Source organism: Globicephala melas, chromosome 19 (assembly GCF_963455315.2).
Source record: "Globicephala melas chromosome 19, mGloMel1.2, whole genome shotgun sequence".
NCBI classification, from domain to species: Eukaryota; Metazoa; Chordata; class Mammalia; order Artiodactyla; family Delphinidae; genus Globicephala; species Globicephala melas.
In genome coordinates this window covers 62,195,653-62,213,785 of record NC_083332.1, presented here as the reverse complement: position 1 = coordinate 62,213,785, position 18,133 = coordinate 62,195,653, and the positions used below count along the sequence as shown (strand labels likewise).

Here is an 18,133-nt window from a genome sequence, read left to right as displayed (position 1 = left end):
GTTGTCCACTGCTGACCCCCAGGGCTAGCACACAGGAAGGACAGGCACAGACCTGGCCCGGTGCCCAGCTCTACCCGCCCCTTCCTTCCTCCTCGGTTGGCAGTTACTTGGTTGGTAACTACCTGGTGGAAGGGGGAGGCTATCTCTCCCCTCCAAGCCCCTGCGCTCCTGGGCAGCCTGCGGCTCAGAACCAGGGGAGGGCGGGGAGGGCGGGGGCGGCCCTGCGGACCTCGAGCCGTCTTCTGGGCAGGGAAGTGGGGAGTGTCCTCTCCGAGAGCCGGTCTTCTCTGCAGCAGGAGCAGGCACGGGGGCCTCTGCTCTCCTCTCCAGATTGCGGGGCAGCTGAGCAGGTGCGGCACCATCTGTGCCCTAGGCCTGCTTGGAAGGAGGCCAGGCTGCCGGGGATAGGGGTGAGGGCAGGGGCTCCGGCAGAGACTGTGTCCCTGGCACTCACCGCTCCAAGGTGGGGGTGGAGGGCGGGAGACCCTTCCAGCTGCAGGCTCGGAGGCCCTGGGGCTGAGCAGCTCCTGGAGGCCACGTCCTGCCTCTGAGGTCAGACCCCAAACCCGGGTGGAGGAGCCCTCTGAATGTTTTTGGGTTTCTGCCCCCTGAACGGGTAGAGGGTGAAGTACACGGGGGCAGGGGCTCAGCTAGGCCATCCCTCCTCTCGGCCATCTGTGTCCCCCTCAATAACCTCCCGGGTGCGGGGGTGCTCCAAGGGGGAGTGTAAGCTGGGTCTGGTCATGGGAGAGCCCGGAGAGCAGGAGGAGTCCCTGGGGGAGGGGCGTGGTCCCCAGGCTGGTTAGGACCCCCCCCCCACGGCCTCGCCCCCCAGTCTCGTGCCCGGGCAGCTGGGGCTGGGGACGCGGAAGCCTGGGGTCCAGTCTGGCTCTGGGCCCTGTGCAGGAAGTTGTCTCCGCTGACCTCTTGTGTCTGAGCCCCGAGGTCCCGTCCGGCGCTGGTCCACCCCAGGCTGCAAGGGCCAGTTGGCCTTCCTTGCCCGTGGACCGTCTCCTCCAGAAGAGCCCTTATTCCTGGTGGACTCAAGGCGACGGACCCTCCAGGCGCCCCCTCCGCTTACCCGGCCGCCAACCCCAGGGTTCAACCCTTCACCACCAGCGGACCCTCCCTCGGGTCCTGTGCGAGTGGGAGGGGCCTGAGGTGCGGGTCCCGCCGCCCAGCCCAGTGGGGCCATGACCTCCCCTCCCTGGGTGGCCTCCTCTGTCTCTGGTGGGACACGGTTGGGCACCTGTGAGCTGGGAGGAGGGCAGTGGCTCCACCGGACTGGGGTAGGATGGTGAGGGAGCGTTGGGTGAGGGGGTGTGGGGTGTGGGAGGGGGCGTTCCAGCCCTGGAGGTTCATCCACCCATCTAGGGATTTTCAACTTTCTCTTGATAAAAGGGGGGCACCGAGACTTTCAGCAGAGAAGTGAAGCTGTTATAACTTTAGAAATAAAGTGCAGTTACATTAGAACAATACCGTAATTGTAGTGTAATAAGAATCATTATGGGGACTTCCCTGGCGGGCCAGTCGTTAAGAATCTGCCTTCCAATGCAGGGGACGTGGGTTCGATCCCTGGTCGGGGAACTAAGATCCCACATGCTGCGGGGTAACTAAGCCTGCGCACCACAACGAGAGAGAAGCCCGCGTGCCACAACTAAGACCTGACACAGCCAAAAATAAATAAATATTAAAAAAAGAATTATGTGTAAAAGCGTGCAGGCTTAGATAAAATTGCACACAAATACACCCCCAATAAGGCCCAGTGTTTAGTCCCCATAGTCCTATGAAGCAGGGGCCTCAGTCCACGTGCAGATGAGGACACTGTGGCCTAGCAGGCATGGCAGGGATGGCCTCCCTGAACCTGTGAAGACGTCACGTTCCTTGACAGAGGGACCCTGAGGTGGGGAGGGGGTCCTGGATTGCCTGGACCAGCCTCACCTATTCACAGAAGCCCTTAAGAGCAGAGAACGTGCTGCCCCTTAAACGGTCAGCTGGAGCCAGAGAAATGCAGCAAGAGAGGAAACCAGAGAGATTTCAGGTGCCAGGCGGACAGACGCGTGGGTGCAGGAGCGGGAGACCCACAGTCAGCGGAAATGGGGCCCTCAGTCCTACAACCCTGAGGAGGCTGAGTCTGCCAAGGACCTGGAGGAGTTTGAAGAAAGTTGTCCCCTGAGCTCCAGGTAAGAGCCAGCCCGGCAGACACAGAGCCTTCACCCCACGTGACCGGGAACAGACGACTCGGTAGAGCCCACTCAGACGGACCTAAAGAAACAGTGAGGGGCTTCCCTGGTGGCGCAGCGGTTAAGAATCCGCCTGCCAATGCAGGGGACACGGGTTCGAGCCGTGGTCTGGGAAGATCCCACGTGCCGCGGAGCAACTAAGCCCGTGCGCCACAGCTACTGAGCCTGCGCTCTAGAGCCCACGTGCCACAACTACTGAAGCCCGCGTGCCTAGAGCCCGTGCTCTGCAACGAGAAGCCACTGCAAGGAGAAGTCCGCGCACCGCAATAAAGACCCAACGCAGCCAAAAAAAAAAAAGAAACAGTGAGATAAAGCTGTGGTGTTTCAGCCGCTAAGTCTGCAGTAACTGTTCTGGCGGTGTGGCCGGGTGAGCACCTGGGCCACTCAGCTGGTATTCAGCAGGCGTTTGCTCGCTGGGCTCACTGGGATAATCGCATGACCCCGCGCCCCAGCACAGCCCACCCGGGGCTCCCATGCACACACCCATTGTGCAGGCGAGGGTCAGCTAGCGCCGTGTGGCCAGGGGACGGCCAGGTGAACGCAACTTCTCGGGCTGCGCGCCCGGGGTTCAGGCTCCCATGTCCAGGATGAGACACAGAAGGGAGGGAGCAGAATGCCTGGGGGTTCAGGAGGACCGAACAGGAAGGACGTGACCCAGACACGAGGCATTGGCCTGGGCGGAGCACAGGGTCCTCGTAGATATGAACTGGGTGCCTGTGCTCATCCGGGGGGAGGTGCCCAGTGGGTAGCCGCAGGTAACCACAGTCAAGGGTAGCAGTGTGCTCCGGGAGGCCCAGGCACTGATCTCACCCCACACGTGGACTGTCCCTCTGGGGCCTCATTTTACCAGGCAAGGACCCAGAGGCCAAGGTGACACGGCCAATACAGGTGAGGCCTGGCCAGGAGCCTGGGCAACTGGCTTCAGGTCCCACGCCCTTTCCAAGTTCAAGCCCGGTCTGGAGGTCAGGAGAGAGGCTGGGTGGAGGCAGACACTCCCCCACAACCTCTCCCTCCCCTCCTCCCCACTCCCATCCCTCCCTCCTTCCGCAGTTCCCCTGTGCCAGGCCCCTTCCAGGCCCTGGGGCATCAGCCCTCATAAGTCTGCCCTCCCAGGGGAGTCAGGCACCGACAGACCCTAATGTGATGAAGCGGCACGAGCGGGGGTCCTCAGTGGAGGCAGGCAAACGTGGGGCGGATCTGGAGGGGCCCTGAATCCCCGCCTGGCCCCCATGGCTTGGATGGAGCAGTGGGGCCCTGCAGAGGGTTTCCTGTCCCTTAAATGGGTCCCAGGGTCAGAGGGGATGGTGGGGTGGGCTGGAGCGTGGGGAGTGCAGAGTGTCACTGCCTGGGTCCTCTGGTGGCCAGGGCACAGCCGGGCGGGGCCTCTCAGGACAGCAGAGGTCTGGGCTGCCGGCAGGTTTGGGGGCCTTGCCTGTTCAGCAGCCCGGTGATGGGCGCCCCCCACCACCACCACGGAACAGTCATTCTCAAACTACGCTTCTAAAGTCTTGGGTGCTCAAAAATACGGACGGACAGACAGACAGATGGACAGAGACAGAAGAGAAGCTGGGTGTACCGGCGGCCCCCACCGGCCCGGCGGCCATGAGAACCGGAAGCCGGGCTGGAGGCCCTGGGGCGGCAGACTCTGTCCCAGCCTGCCCCAGGGCTGTACCTGAGCTCCAAGCCCCCACATGCTGGGGCCGGGGTCCCTTCCTGCCCAGCAGCCCTGACTCGGGGGATGGAGGGTCCCGCCAGGCACCGGAGCAGCAGGAGACCAGGGGTCCTAGCGGCTCCCGCCATGCCCGGAGGCACCAGCAGAGGGCAGTGTGGCTCCAGGGAAGGCCGGGCAGAGGCAGTGGTCTGGTCCTCCCACGTGCTGGCCCTGAGGTCTGGGGGCATGGCCTCGGCCAGGTGGCACCTTCGTTGGCCGAGCCAGGCTGCCCCGCCGGAATCCCGAGTTCCTGAGGGCCGTCCAGGCCCCGGGCCACGGCAAGGACCCGCGAGGTTCAGGGGCGCAGGCCTGGCCACACTGACGGGGGTTCAGGCAGGGCAGAAAACAGAGGTCTCTGGGCTCGGGTGGTCAAGCTTGAAGGCAATTTGTAAGCATAACTGTCACCCCCAGAGGGTGGCTTTCATGGAAAAACCCACTGCAGTAAAAACCTTCACCAACGTGGGCCGGGGCCAGGGCACCCAGGCACGCATGCACCCCAAGACTCCAGGGCAGGGATGTAGGCCCCCATCCTGCTCATCCCAGGGTCTCAGGGCGCTGAGGACCAGTAGAGGAGGCTGTGCCGGCTGTGCCTGAGCTGGGATCAGGGAGGGCAGGCACAGGTCCTGCAGCGGGTGCGAGAGCCCCACAGGGCGTGCACACCAGCCTGGGCCTCCATCATCACCCACTCACCAGCGTCTTCACTCCCAGCTGGCCTGGGGGGCAGCCTGTGCCCGTGGGCCCCGGCAGTAACTGGTGGAGCAGGGCATGCAGGAATGTCCTCGGGGAGACCCGCGGAGCTGCCTGGGACCTGGCAGCTCTCGGTTTGGATTTGGGGCTCCTGGGGCCGTAGGAGAGGCCTCAGTGAGCCTGTGTCCTGCACACACATCACGTCACAGCCCTCACGCGCCAAGTCACATCTGCACCCTGGTGCATGGCCCGGGCTGCGGAGGGTCCTTGTCTGGAAGAAGCTGGGGTGATGGGCTCCGGGCAAATGAGGCCGCCCAGGGGCTGGTCTTTCCTGGTCTGGGGGGAGGGGAGGGGAGGCGGGGGGCTGTCTCCCAGCACTGCTGGCTCCTGGGGGCTGCAGGACAACCGCCCCCCTCATCTGCCTCATGGCTCTTCCCATGCGGCCCAGAGATTCCACCAACACAGCTGCTCCTTGGCACCTCCCCAGTCAGAGTGGGTGAGAGCTGGGAGGGGTGGAGGGGTGCTGGCAGGGGAGGGGGACATGTGGGGCCCCAGGGGGGCTCCAGAAGGAACGTGTCCCCAAGCCCGCCCAGGCAGCGCAGCCCCCGCGCATTCCGCAGCCCGCCCCACTGGGCACCAGCACCACTGTCTCTCAATCAACATCAAGGGAGCTGGTGACAAATTTGGGAGCAAAGAACCCCGAGCAGCCGCATAAATCACGTTAATGGCCGTTCAGATTAGATCGGGCGCTGTAACAGACACGCTGCTGCCTCTCCGGTCCCCTCCACCCCTGTGCGCGGGGGAGGCGCACTCAGCAGGCACCGCCCACGCGCAGGCTCTCCTGGGCCCGCCGTGCGTCCCTCTCCAGGGGCGGGCTGAGGAGGAAGATGCGGGCTGGGGGGCTCAGGAGCCTGGGCCCTTCCTGCCGGCCTTTCTCCTCCAGACAGAGGGCCTGGGCAGGACGGCCAGGGAGAGGCCTGCACAGGCCGGGGGCTGAAGCGCCGGCCTCGCCCAGCCTGCGGCCTCCTCGCTTCTCTGGGGAGAATCGCACGTTTCAGCCACTCTCCTTGGTCCTAATGCCCGGATCTCTCCTGAATGCTGGGAGCTTGTGCGCACCTTGCAGGTGCCCCCGAGCCCCCGCTCCTCCCCCCACGCTCTCCATCCAGGCTGCTGAGCTGGAACCCCGACCTTCCAGACTCGAGTGCGCTCTGGCTCCCCCTCTGGCCAGTCCTCTCCCCGGTCCCGCGACCTTTCCAGAAGTGCTCTGGCCCTGCCCCTGCCCCAGGCCCTAGGGGCTCTGTCCTGGGGGCGTGGGAGTGAGGCAGACACTTACTGGCCTTGAGGACAAAGAAAACCTCTCCGGCACGGAGGAGCAGCGCCGCGTCTTATGCCCAGACAGCCTGTCATTCGAGAGTGAGAAAAAGTAGAGACTCACCTACACCTTCCGCGGCGGTTACTGAAACAGCTACTGCAGAGAATTATTCATTAAAATGAAATCCGGTGAGCCAAGAAGTTGATCACATGTCAGTAAATTTAATGATTGACCGTGAAAACAAAGCCTATTAATTTTTGTGTCCAAAACAAAACAAAACTGAAATGCTACAGAGATATCAAGACCGCGGAGGAGGAACTTCCCTGGCGGTCCACTGGTTAAGACTCCAAGCTCTCACTGCAGGGGGCGCCGGGTCGATACCTGGTCGGGGAACGAAGATCCGACATGCTGCACGGCATGACCAAAAAATAAATAAATAAAGATTAAAAAAAAAAAAAAAAAAAGATGGCAGAGGAGCAGGTATTGGGAGCCTCATCCCAGCCGTAGGGGAGCCCCGTGCTGCATTACTGCGAACAACTTAGACTTTGTAGCAAGTATCTAAACGTTTTAAGGCGCTCAAAGAACAGAAATTTAGTTTATAATTTCCAAATAAGCAAAAAGAAAAGAGTACAGAATTTTCTTAAGTCTTTACGGAATTTGTTACAATATTGCTTCTGTTTTATATTTTGGCTTTTTGGCCATGAGGCATGTGGGATCTTAGCTCCCCAACCAGGGCTCGAACCCGCATCCCCTGCATTGGATGGCGAAGTCTTAACCACTGGACCGCTAGGAAAGTCCCAAGAAGTTTATCAATACAATGAAACAGAAGGCAAAACAACAAATGCCATATCCCTAAGGTGGTGGCAGAAAATGCAAATGGGGATTGTAGAAATAAGTCTAAAGACATCAATAATCATAATAAATGGACTACATTTGCCCACTGAAGGAGAGACAGAGGGACTTCTGTCGCAGTGGTTAAGAATCCGCCTGCCAATGCAGGGGACACGGATTCGAGCCCTGGTCCAGGAAGATCCCACATGCCGCGGAGCAACTAAGCCCGTGTGCCACAACTACTGAGCCTGCGCTCTAGAGCCCGCAAGCCACAACCACTGAGGTTGTGTGCTACAACTACTGAAGCCCACGCACCTAGAGCCTGTGCTCCACAACAAGAGAAGCCACCACAATGAGAAGCCCGCACACTGCAACGAAGAGTAGCCCCCACTCGCCGCAACTAGAGAAAGCCCGCGTGCAGCAACAAAGACCCAACGCAGCCAGAAATAATAAATAAATAAATATTTTTTTTAAAAAAGAGAGACAGGAGTTTAAAACACCAGATCCAGCTGTGCTGCTCACAAGAGAGAGCAAAGCCACATGGGGGTGGGTGGGAGTGGGATGAAGGAACCCAGGGATGGACCATTTAAATACCAACCCCAGGGACTTCCCTGGTGGTGCAGTGGTTGGGAATCCGCCTGTCAATGCAGGGGACACGGGTTTGAGCCCTGGTCTGGGAAGATCCCACATACCATGGAGCAACTAAAGCCCATGCGCCACAACTACTGAGCCTGCACTCTAGAGCCCACAAGCCACAACTACTGAGCCCACGCACCACAACTACTGAAGCCCGCACGCCTACAGCAAGTGCGCCACAACAAGAGAAGCCACCGCAATGAGAAGCCTGCGCACCGCAACGAAGAGTAGCCCCCGCTCGCTGCGACTAGAGAAAGCCCGCGCGCAGCAACGAAGACCCAACGCAGCCAGAGATAAATAAATAAAATAATTAATTATAAATAAATAAATAAATACCAACCCCAGAAGCCGGATAGCGGTACTGATCTCAGAGAACGTGTGATTTAACAGGAAAACGCAAGTCACAATCCATCAGAATAGATAATAATAAGGTATAAGCGGGGCCTGGGCACCTAGAACTGGAATATCAAAGGAAGAGCTGCCTCCTGGGGAAAGAAAAGCCGCTGTGTAGGGGCACAGGAGGGCCTCAAGTTCCAAAGCTCAGGAACCCCTTGGCCAGTGGGGAAACAGGGAGCAGACAACGTGCTCCAGTCACTCCCGGTTTAAGAAATTAAGTCAAAGAAGAAAGGACCCGGAGTTTGGAGCCGGGTGAGGACGGGGGTGCCCAGGTGGGCGTTAGGAGAACAGCTAGGTGGAGGCCCGTGAGGGCGGGTCCAGCCAGCCACCAGGAAAGGAGAAGCTAAACAAAAGGGTACTTTAACCAGATGCACAGGCAAGATTGATAAGGGACTGTGCAAATAAACCTGGAACCTGGATGAAGTGCACGGTTTTACAGAAGATCCCAGGTCATCAAATGGAAGTAACGAGTTTGAATAAACCAGTAACCACTGAAGAGCCCAAATTGGTCACCAAAGACAGCCCGGCCCGAGGAGGCTGCCGGCCCTGAGGGTCCCAGGGCCCACCTCCACCTCCTTCCGAGCCCTAAGTAAGATGGGCCCAGTCTCACATCCAAACGCCCCCGTGAGAAGCGCGTCGGGATTCAGAGTTTTTCAGATGTTTGGCACACGGAAAGCAGCCCTTTCCCCCCTTTCCTGTTTGCCCACTTCTGTCCCCTCTACACTTAAAAGAACCTAATTATAGGAATGAGATCACCAGGCAACTGAAAGTAACTCCTGACTTGTGCTCTCCTGAACGCACACCTCGCCTTGTCTACTGCGCTGATTCTTTTCCTAGATGAAAAGAAGTAAGAATGAAGAAGTAAGCAGTGAAAGAATGACCAGCTCTCTACCCCAGCAGCCCCCTTAGCAATCCTGCTGGAGACCACGCGGGCAAGAGAACGTGTGAAGAGTCAGCCAGCCTGCTCGCAATGAAGGAGGCAGAGCCAACCCCCCCCCCCGGAGAGGTTCACGGCCGCCTCAAGGCCTCCGCCCCGCCAGTGGGCGGCCTTGGCGAGGGCTGCGGAGCCCTGCAGGGCATACCCCCAGCCTGTGCCCAGGCCCTCAGCTCACCCGCCAGCCGCCAGCCCGAGGCCGGAGGGTCTGGAGAGCCCCGGAGAGAAGGCCGCCATCCGCCTCTTACCTCGCTCCGCACCGGAGGCCCGCCGCCCCGCCGACCGCCGGCCTAGCGGGACCGCTAACCACCGCTCTGAACAGCCCGCGTCAGCGGTCTCGCGGTAACCGTCGCCTAGTAACTAGGCGCGCAGCAATGGCCGCGTGCCAAGGGCTGCGCGTTACTGCGCTCCTGCCCCTCTCCACGGGGGTGACACTGGGCCTGCGTAGGGGGCCAGGACGTGGACAACTCTGGGGGCCTCACGGGTGGTCCCAGCATCCGAGGGCGTCTGGGGGACCTCAGGCACCGGCAGAGGCAGGCCCGGCTCCCTTGGGACAGCCCTGCTGTTGTGGCGTCCACGCTCCCGACCAGCCCTGGGGTGGGCTCTCTGTCCGGGGACACTGGTCCGGGCCTCCCCGAGATGGGCTGTCGTCGCTCGTGGGGCCTGGGCTCCCCCTTCCTCCTCGCCACGCCCTCCCTGGGCTCCGCCCCCTCACAGCACAGGGTCCAGCGGGCAGCTGCCCACCTTGGCTCCCACGGGGAGCTCAGGCCTCCGTCCTCGGGCGGAGCCCTGAGGGGGCAGCAGCCTCACGTCACAGAACAGGGGGGCGGGGCGGGGGGTGGCGCAGGGGGCGCGTGGGCCCTGAGGTGTCGCGGTGTCAGCCCTGACATTTCTGCGGCCGTTTCAAGCCCGCCCGCCCGACCCCCGGGGTCTCCTCAGCGGGCCCTCTGCGCATCTCACGCGGATGCTGAGCTCTGGGGAATAAATGCAGGCAGACGGCAGCAGAGCCTTGAACACCCGGCAGGTTTATGTCCGGAGGGAGGGACGTGGCAGGTGCGGACCCTCCACCGCGGACCTTCCCCCTGCCCCCGAGGGAGCGGCGTCCGAGGAGCAGCCCCTGCCAGGCGCCCTTATCTTCCCACTGCCTCTCAACATGTCCATTCCCGCTGTGCCCAGGAGGCCAGCCAAGCGAGATCCAAGCACTACGGGTTTGACAGAGCCCAGGGTGCCCGCCCCTGGCTTTGGTTTGGGAGTCGAGCGCAGGGCAACACGGAGCCGCCAGGCTGAGGCATTTCCAGCCCCGGGAACTTTCCCAAAGCCTCGGGACCTTCAGCCATGCTGGCTTAGCAAGTGGGTCTCTGTCTGTCTCCAGGGCCAGGCCAGGGCCCCCGCCAGGCTGGGCTGGACCCACGTGAGGAGCGGCAGAGGATGGACCTGGCCCGAGGGCGCCGAGGAGGCAGGTTGGGCAGGGGCCAGGCCACGTTCTGCATCCTGAGGGACGTGGTCTAAGAGCCTGTCAGCGTCCCAGGCCGGTCTTGTTCTCGGTCAAAGATGACCATTATTCTTCGGAAAGTATTTTGTACAGACGATAGCAGAAGGCAGATGATGGCGTGAACGTTTTCAGGAATCACATTTTCAGTATCAAGACAGACAGAGTCAAACCAGTGGGATGAGGTAAAGATCTGGGGACGTGGGAACTGATTCTTCCCAGGAGCTCGTGGTCCCCAGGTCCCAGGACACGAGGACAGCAGGAGCCACAGTGTCCGGTGCTGCCCTGAGAGTACTGGGCTGCGGGCCAGCGCCAAGCCCGGAAGTCTGGCCTGCTGCACAGGCGGGTGACCAGTGCGTGTCCAGGGCTCGGGCAGGAGGGCGCTGGGGTGGACGTTCCTCCGAGCAAACGCCGTGCCCAGGGCCGGCCTCGCGGAGTCACAGGCCGTGCGCACAGGGTGGGGGAGCAGCCCTGGCCCCCACGTGCTGCCCACCAGGTCCTCGGCTCTGTCCTGGCTTCCGCCCATCCTCCCCACGACACCTGGGCCTCCAAGGGCGCCTCTGCCCTTGGCTGGGGAGGGCAGGGAGCCTGGGGGCCGGGCAGCAGGGGCAGGTGTGGGGGGGTCTGGGAAGGAGAGGGAGACATCCAAAGACCAACGGGGGCAGGGGGTGTCGTGGAGGGAGCAGTACAGGGGAGGGGAGGGAGGTCTGTGGGGCCCGGGCTGCGGCCTCGACAAGAACACTGGCCCCAGAGCCCAATACTGGCCCCCTGGCCCGTCCCAGAGTGTGCCGACCCCTGGTCCAGGAGGCCCCCTCTGGGGGCCGAGGGTCCTCTGGTCACATGAGCTGCGTCCCTGGCCCTGAAGGCCTAGAGAGCCTCTGCCAGGGCTACAGGTGCCGGACACCCCAGCAAGGTGCTCGTGTGGTGGGAAACGCCCTCCCCTGGACGCCCAGGACCATCGTCCGTGTCCACCAGAGAGACCCCCGCCCTGTGCACCGTGCACACGCGTGCAGACCGGGCCCTCCCTGTGCCGTGGGCGGGGACCACGCAGGCCCTGGGAAGGAGCGCAGGACAGGTGTCTGCTTCTCTGTGGAGCCTTTATTGAGTCTCCAGGGAGACCTGCTTCCCCGGTGACACCTCCAGACCCGCGGGGACCTGGGAGGCGGGGACTGCAGAGCACATGGAGCTGTGCGGTGTGCCATGGCCACGAGGCGGGGACAGAGGGCACGAGGCGGTTTCCTTCCGGTCAGGCGTGGCCAGGCAGGAAGCCGGCTCACTGGCGCCCAGTCTCGGGGGCAGCCCAGTCGCGCGGGTAGAGCTGCCGGACAAGGTCTTGCTTGTTGACCTTCCCCATCTGGTTCCGCGGGATCTCCTCCACCAGCAGGAGTTCCGAGGGCACCGCGTACGGGGCCAGGACACCACTGCAGAGACAGGCCAGGCCTGAGGCCAGGAGCCACGGGCGCGGGTGGCGCCTCTGCAGCAGGTCGGGGCCTGGTCCTGGGCATGGAGACGCCCCTCTGCCCACTGGGGGAGAGGGTGAGCCTCACCCAGGGCCAGGCCTCCCGAGACCCCGCCCCGGAGCCCCTGAGCTGGAAAGAACTGGTCCTACCTCGCGGCCCATCCACTGCAGCCCTGGCTGGACAGCTGGGGGAGGTGGGTGGGCACCTCACAGACCCCTGGGTGCTATGACCACACACGCCGGCTGGAGCCACCCTCCCACCCCAGAGCCATCTGGGTCCAGCAGCTGGCCTGCAGCCGCACCCCAAGAGGAGCACCGTTAGACAATGCTCCCTCCTGTGAACGGCCACGTGGCGGGCCCAGCCCCAGGCAGCTCTGCACACCACGCCCAGGCTTCTCCTGAGCAGAGCTGCCTGCTCCTTGCTCGAGGGCCGCACGTGGGGCCCTTCAATACGGAACCAGCAGGTGCACAGGATGCTGCCTGGGGTGGTGGGGAGAGGGGCCACCCATCGTGGCCTCCTGGCCCACAAAGGCTCCTGTGGCTGCTGCCAGTGACGCAGACAGCGGGGCATTGGGCAGTGGGGCTCTGGACAGCAGCACCACGAAGTCTGCTCGGAGCCCGCAGGAGTAGGGACAGCCTTGGCCACTCGGGACGTGTGCAGCAAGGGGCCGGCGAGGGCGGGCAGAGAAACCCCATCCCTTGGCCTCAGTAGCTGGTGCCTACATCCACCTGCCCACAGATGGAGAGAAACGCTGTTACCTCGGGGCAGCTCTGGCGCAAATCACCTGCCCCGGGCCAAAGGTCACGGAGGTTCCCCCAGGGACACCCGCTCCCCGCCCCCCGCGGCACAGCACCGCCTCCCAGGCGGCACCCACCTCCTCTCCGCCCACCAGCGTGGAGCGGGTCAAGGGGCAGCCGCAAGGATGCAGGCCCTGCGTGAAGAGTAGGTGAGGTGGGAGTGGAGCACGAAGGAAAAGGAAACCCCGTCTGTCTAGAAGCCCAAACCCGGAGAAGGTCTCCTTCAAGGATGAAGATGAAGTTAAAGGCTTCAGACACAGGAGCTTGGGGTCCCCAGCAGCTGACCCACTCCCCACACTTGAGGGTCTGTGGTGGGAGGGGCCGCCATGGGGGGAGAGTGCCAGACAGGATACGTGTCATCTTCCTTATTCGTGAATCCTCCTTAAGAGATAACCGTTTGAACAAAAAGTGGGGCTTGTAACGACATAAAAGGTAGGACGACAGCGCACAGGCGGGGTGGGGTCACAGCAAAGGCAGGACACACAGCCGGAAGCCTAACTCACAGCCACCACGAAGAAGCAGAAGCTGAGGACGTAGAGGGACGCACCCTAAAGCCTGCAGACCCGCGGATTCTGAGAACAAACCCTGTTCTCCTACGAGGGGCGTCAGCTTAGCAACTGGTCTCATAGGAAACTGTCAGAGCAGCTCCCAGGCCAACTGAAGCCCTGGGCAGGAGCACAGCAGGGCTGAGTGGTTTGTTACAGAGCCAGCTTCCCTGTGGGAAAAGCCCCGTGGGCAGCGGCGGCCTCAGCTCCACCGCTCAGCCCCGTGGGGAAGGGAGGTGGCCCGGGGGCCCAGCAGCATCTCCCCTCCACGGTCTGATCGGACAGCAGCACCTGCGCCATCTGGACACCGGATTTCTGAATTATCCCCGGCGTGTAAGCCCCACGTGGGCCACTGCAACTGGACAGTTTGGTGGGCGGGCCACGTCCCAGACCGGGAACGTGGTGCTGCCACCGAGCCCAGAGGCCACGCCGGCCCCTCCAAGTGTCGCGGTGCCTGAGCTGGGGCGGGGGTGCCAGCCCCCCCCCAACTCGGCTAGGAGCACAGCGCCGGGTCTGCAGCAGGACGTAGGACAGCCCTTTGCTTGGCGGTCTTGTAAGATTCAAGAATCTTCAGAAATGAAAAAAATGGCAGCAAAAGGGAAGACATTATTAAAAAAACAACGCCCTTTAAAAAAGACCCCCCAAATGGCAACGAACAGGACACAGAAAGAAAAAGCAGCTTCGCTGAGCCAACGTCTGAAAGCTCGGAGGCCCCTCCCCCACTCCCCCCATGAGGGGGCGGAGCCGGCCCTGCGCTCTGAAAGGAAGGTCCCTGCTCTCCCTCCAGGGCGTGGGCAGCCGCGGGGTCACTGTCCAGTGACCGCCCCGTGGGAGGACACAAAGCCCAGGGAACCGGCCGCGTGGAGACTGCAGGCTGACCACCCGCCCCAGGCCCGCCCTGCTGGGAGCATCTCCCCAGGGACCCAAAGCCTCAGCACACAGCGCAGCGCTGCCCCAGCCGGGCCCCTGCGGTGAGGGGACGACGGGAGCCCCAGGCGTGGCCCAGGAGACCTGCTCTCAGCACAGGATGGCAGGTTCTTTCTTTAACAAAGCAACTGCTTAACCAAAGCGGCAAAGCCGACTAGAATCTTCTTCGTGCCTTTGTGAAACTGCAAAGTTCCCACTGTGATTTTGCAAATCCAGGGGAATCTAATCGCCCAGCTGTGCTGCCCTGATAAACAAGGATTCCTCCTGTTTGTGAAATCACGGTGGCTGAGCCACAAATATCTTCAGTGCAGAGGAGGAGGCAAGTCGGGTAGGGGGTGTGGGGAGAGAGGACCAGAAGGAGGGACCTCTTGGATCTAAAATAAAGGCCTTGGGGATGTAACTCACAGCTCCTTTCTGAGCTCTGGCCTGGGGCCAGCAGCGGCGCCCAGGGGCCCGTGTGATGCCCTGCGCTCTGCACGTGCTTCGGGCCCAGCAGCGCCCGGAGCCTGCTCAGCCCACGCCCTGGGGTCCCATCGGGATGGCTCTGAGCTCAGCTCCTGGGAACGGACCTTCCCTGACAAGGCTCCTCCTACACCCAGGAGGGGACGCACTCACTCACCATGGGACCCCGTCCACCTCTGACCCGGCCTCGGAAGCTTACACCTGAGTCAGGGGTCAGGGTCCTGCATCTGCTCCCATCGTCACAACACAGCTTCCCTGGGGCCCTTTGCACGCGCGTATGAGTGTGTATGTGTGCATGTATGTGTGTGCGTGTGCGCGTATGCGTGTGTGTGTGCGTGTGTGTGGTGCGGGGAGCGCAGCTCCTACAGGACCACGTCACCTGGCCCTCAGCCCCCAGCCCGAGACCCCGCCCACCCGCCCGGCCCTCACCTGGCCCACTCTTTGAGCTCCCTGTGAGACAGCGAGTGTCCCTCTTGAAGGGTCACCACTGCGGTGACCCGCTGGCCCCACGTCACATCTGGAACTCCGATCACAGCCACGTCTGTGGAGAAAGAAGAGGGTGGGGGACCTCAGAAGCACAAGAGGGCGAGCACCGCAGGCTGCAGGGCAGCGGGCACCTGCGGGAAACACCTGGGACCCGCCGCCCCAGGGAAGCCCGCCTAGTGGCCAGAGACAGGGGATACGGAGCCTCTGAGGGGCCAGGACGTCCCAGGACGCCACCACTCCTGAGCACGGGGTCCCGGCCTGCACCTGGCCAGCCTGGACCCAGGCGGGGGGCGGGGGACCAGGCCGACTGTGGGGAGGGGTGGGGAGGGGATGGGAGGCAGGCCCTGGTGCTGTGCCCCCTCATGGGTACCTGGTCCCCGTTTTGTCAACAACACACACACAGGAAGACACATCTGGACTGGTCCCGAGACAGCCCGGGTGGCCGAGTGCAGCTGTGTCATCCAGAGGTCAGGGTCCGGGCACCTGGCCGCTCACCCGTGATGCTGGGATGGGCCAGCAGGAGCCGCTCCACCTCCAGGGCGCTGACCTTGTAGCCGCCACTCTTGATAATGTCCACGGACGTGCGGCCGCGGATCCAGTAGTTGCCGTCCTTGAACACGGCCGTGTCACCTGGGGAGAGGCTCGGGTCGGTGGGAGGCACCTGGCTCGGCCGCAGTGGGCGCTGCACACGCACGTGAGTGCCACCCTCCCCGGCACGTGTGGGCCCCGCATCTGGGAGCGTCAACGCCTTTCTGGGACGAGGCAGCAAGCAGCAGGCGGACGGCTGGGACCTCGCATGACGCCACGCCAGACGCCTCCGTGGCCCTGCCCCGAGGCAGGTGGCGGCGTCCCACAGGGCCAGGCAGGACCCCCGTGAAACAGCCCAGGGCCACGGAGGCAGGAAAGAAGAGCTTCAGGGCCTCCCTGGGGTCCTGGCCACAGCAGGCCCTTTCCCAACAGGGCTCTGGGCCATACGCCGTGTCACATGGGGGTCTGGCAGGAGGGACGGACCCCGCCCCCCCACCCGCCATGCTCAGCGCCGGGGCTTCCCCTCCCACTTCTCCTGGACGTGGTCCTGGCGGGAGCCCTGCCCAGCTAAGGACCCACGCGGTCCCACCTCAGGAGGCGCTAGAGACCTGAGCGGGGGTGGGGGGGGCGACGAGCTCAGTGAGGGCGGGGCCGCACGCCAGACAGGGCATTGCGGTCGGGGGGGTGGGGCTGAGTGTGAGGGTGCACACACACGTGTGCACGGACGTGTGAGCCTGTGCACGTGGGGACGCCCACCGTGCACTCTGCGAGCGGCGCTGATGCTTCACCGTCTGCTGTCACACACCCCAGGCTGCACACGGGTGAGTAGCTGGAATAAATCATCAATACTTCATGATACATCACACCGTCCAGCGCAGGAGGCCCCTCCGTCAGCTCACACTCCTGGCGACCTGCCACGCGGGGCGTCCCAGCCTAGGAAATGATGGATGGCACTGCCTGGCTGGCTGCGGTGGGCTGTGATGCAGCAGGAGCCGGGCTCCTGCAGGTGTTCCGGACAGAGGGATGGAGCAGGTGGCCGGCTGGCGGGCAAGGATGCAGGCGTGGAGTAAAAGGCGGGCCACAGGGACAGGACGCAGTCTGCCCCCATCCCATGAGGCCCACCAGGGCCCCTCTCCCATTCCTGCTGTGTGGCCCCGGCTCCAGCCATGTCCCCTCCACACTGGACAGCCACTGGGTCTCCTGACGGCTTCCCAACCACTGGACACCAGCCCCTTAAATGCACCCAATGGCCCAGCCAGGCCTCCGCCGGCCAGAGACCCAGCAGTGTTGGGGGTGGGGGTCACTGCCCTGCCCTGGTCCTGCCAGGGATGCCCCCATTGCCCATACCAAGGCCGACATGGCTTCAGGGCCTCTGGCCATGTCGCCTGCACCCTCTTTGCTCTGTGTGACGCCAACTTAAGTCAGGGTGAGAGTTCCCCACGGCTGCACCCACACGCCCTACGGCAGGGCCCCCAGCCACGGTCTTCACCCCAGGGGTGCTCACACCCGCTACCCCATCTGCGGCATCTGGTTCTCCATCTGCCCGATCCCCTTCACTGTCCCTCTGCTCAGACATCACTTCTGTGGCATCTCCAGGTGCCCCTCCCCACGCACCAGCTCACAGTTCCAGCGGCTTCCTTGCACTGTCTCCTGTCACCAGCTCTTATACTGACCCTCACCCAGCCTGATGAAGAGCAGTGAGAATTAGGATCTTCTCTGAGAAAAGCCAGGCACCGCAGTGGTAGGGATGGCGCTGAGGACACACGGACACTGTCCCGGGGGAGGCCTGGGGGTCTGTGTGCTGAGTGAGGAAAAGCCCCGCGGGAGAGCCCTGCTGCTTCCCGGGACCACCGTCAGGCAGGGTCGCCGACAGATGTCAACACCACCCTGGACTACCCGGTGGCCTCAGTGTGATCACACACGTCCTCGTGAGGGGGCAGGGCAGAGGGATATTCGAGACACAGAAGACCCAGGAGGGGCCCCGTGGAGACGGAGGGAGGAGGCCCCAGCGGCTCTGTGCCCCTCACACGTGGCTGTGCAGGAGGCCAAGGAAGACGCTAGAAGGAAGACGAAGACACGACAACCTCCCAGAGCAGAGCCTCGCCTGAGCACACAGCTTGGTTCTCTCCCTCTTGGAGTAAAATCAACAGCAACTGTCGTTTTCAAGGCACAAAGCCATGCACAGGAGACAGGAGAGGGCGTGATGGTGAGGGAACTGGCGGCTGGAAAGCAAGCGGACAGACCCCGCGGGCTGGAGGGAGGCTGTGTGAGGCGGGTTACGGCCAGGGTGGCAGGCGCCCTGCAGGAGGTGGCGAGGACGGGCCGAGCGAGGAACAGCGGCACCGGCCCCCAGCGCACGGCCGCCGGTCCTTCTCTGCGGACGGAGGAGGGTGGACGGCGACACGGGAGCCCATGGGCCCTGAGCAGCGGTAGCTGGGCCTCCCCACCCCCTCTTCTTGCTCTCAGCCCCCGGACCCTTGCTGGGCATCAGAGGGGAGAAAATCAGCCATCAACACCCGGAATTACAAGACGTGGTCTCCAGAGCCCCCGGGGTGCGTGCCTGTCGACTTCAGGGCTCCCAGTGCAAAGGGAAGATTCTCTAGGACCTCAAGGGGGGAAAGGTCACGACGCGCCAGGAATAACGCAGCTGCAGCCGGCAGCACACGTGGAGGCCTGACAGCAGTAAAGA

At 62.9% G+C, this 18,133-nt stretch overlaps 1 protein-coding gene across 6 annotated transcripts in view; it reads right to left on the bottom strand.

The window, feature by feature from the left end:
* Positions 1 to 6,160: 6,160 nt before the first annotated feature.
* The window catches only part of ACSF3 (acyl-CoA synthetase family member 3), a 63,555-nt gene continuing 51,582 nt past the window's right edge, over positions 6,161 to 18,133 (bottom strand). For 4 of the 6 annotated variants that reach the window (XM_060288480.2, XM_030849459.3, XM_060288481.2 and 1 more), the window contains 3 exons: positions 15,412 to 15,546; positions 14,860 to 14,971; positions 6,385 to 11,660 (listed from right to left, as the gene is read on the bottom strand). In XM_060288480.2, coding sequence (XP_060144463.1) covers positions 11,513 to 11,660; positions 14,860 to 14,971; positions 15,412 to 15,546 — 395 coding nt within the window. In that variant the 3' untranslated portion in view covers positions 6,385 to 11,512. Of the gene's footprint in view, positions 6,362 to 6,384; positions 11,661 to 14,859; positions 14,972 to 15,411; positions 15,547 to 18,133 lie in introns of those variants that run through there. The other 2 variants (XR_011376947.1, XM_070044136.1) reach the window with 2 other exon arrangements.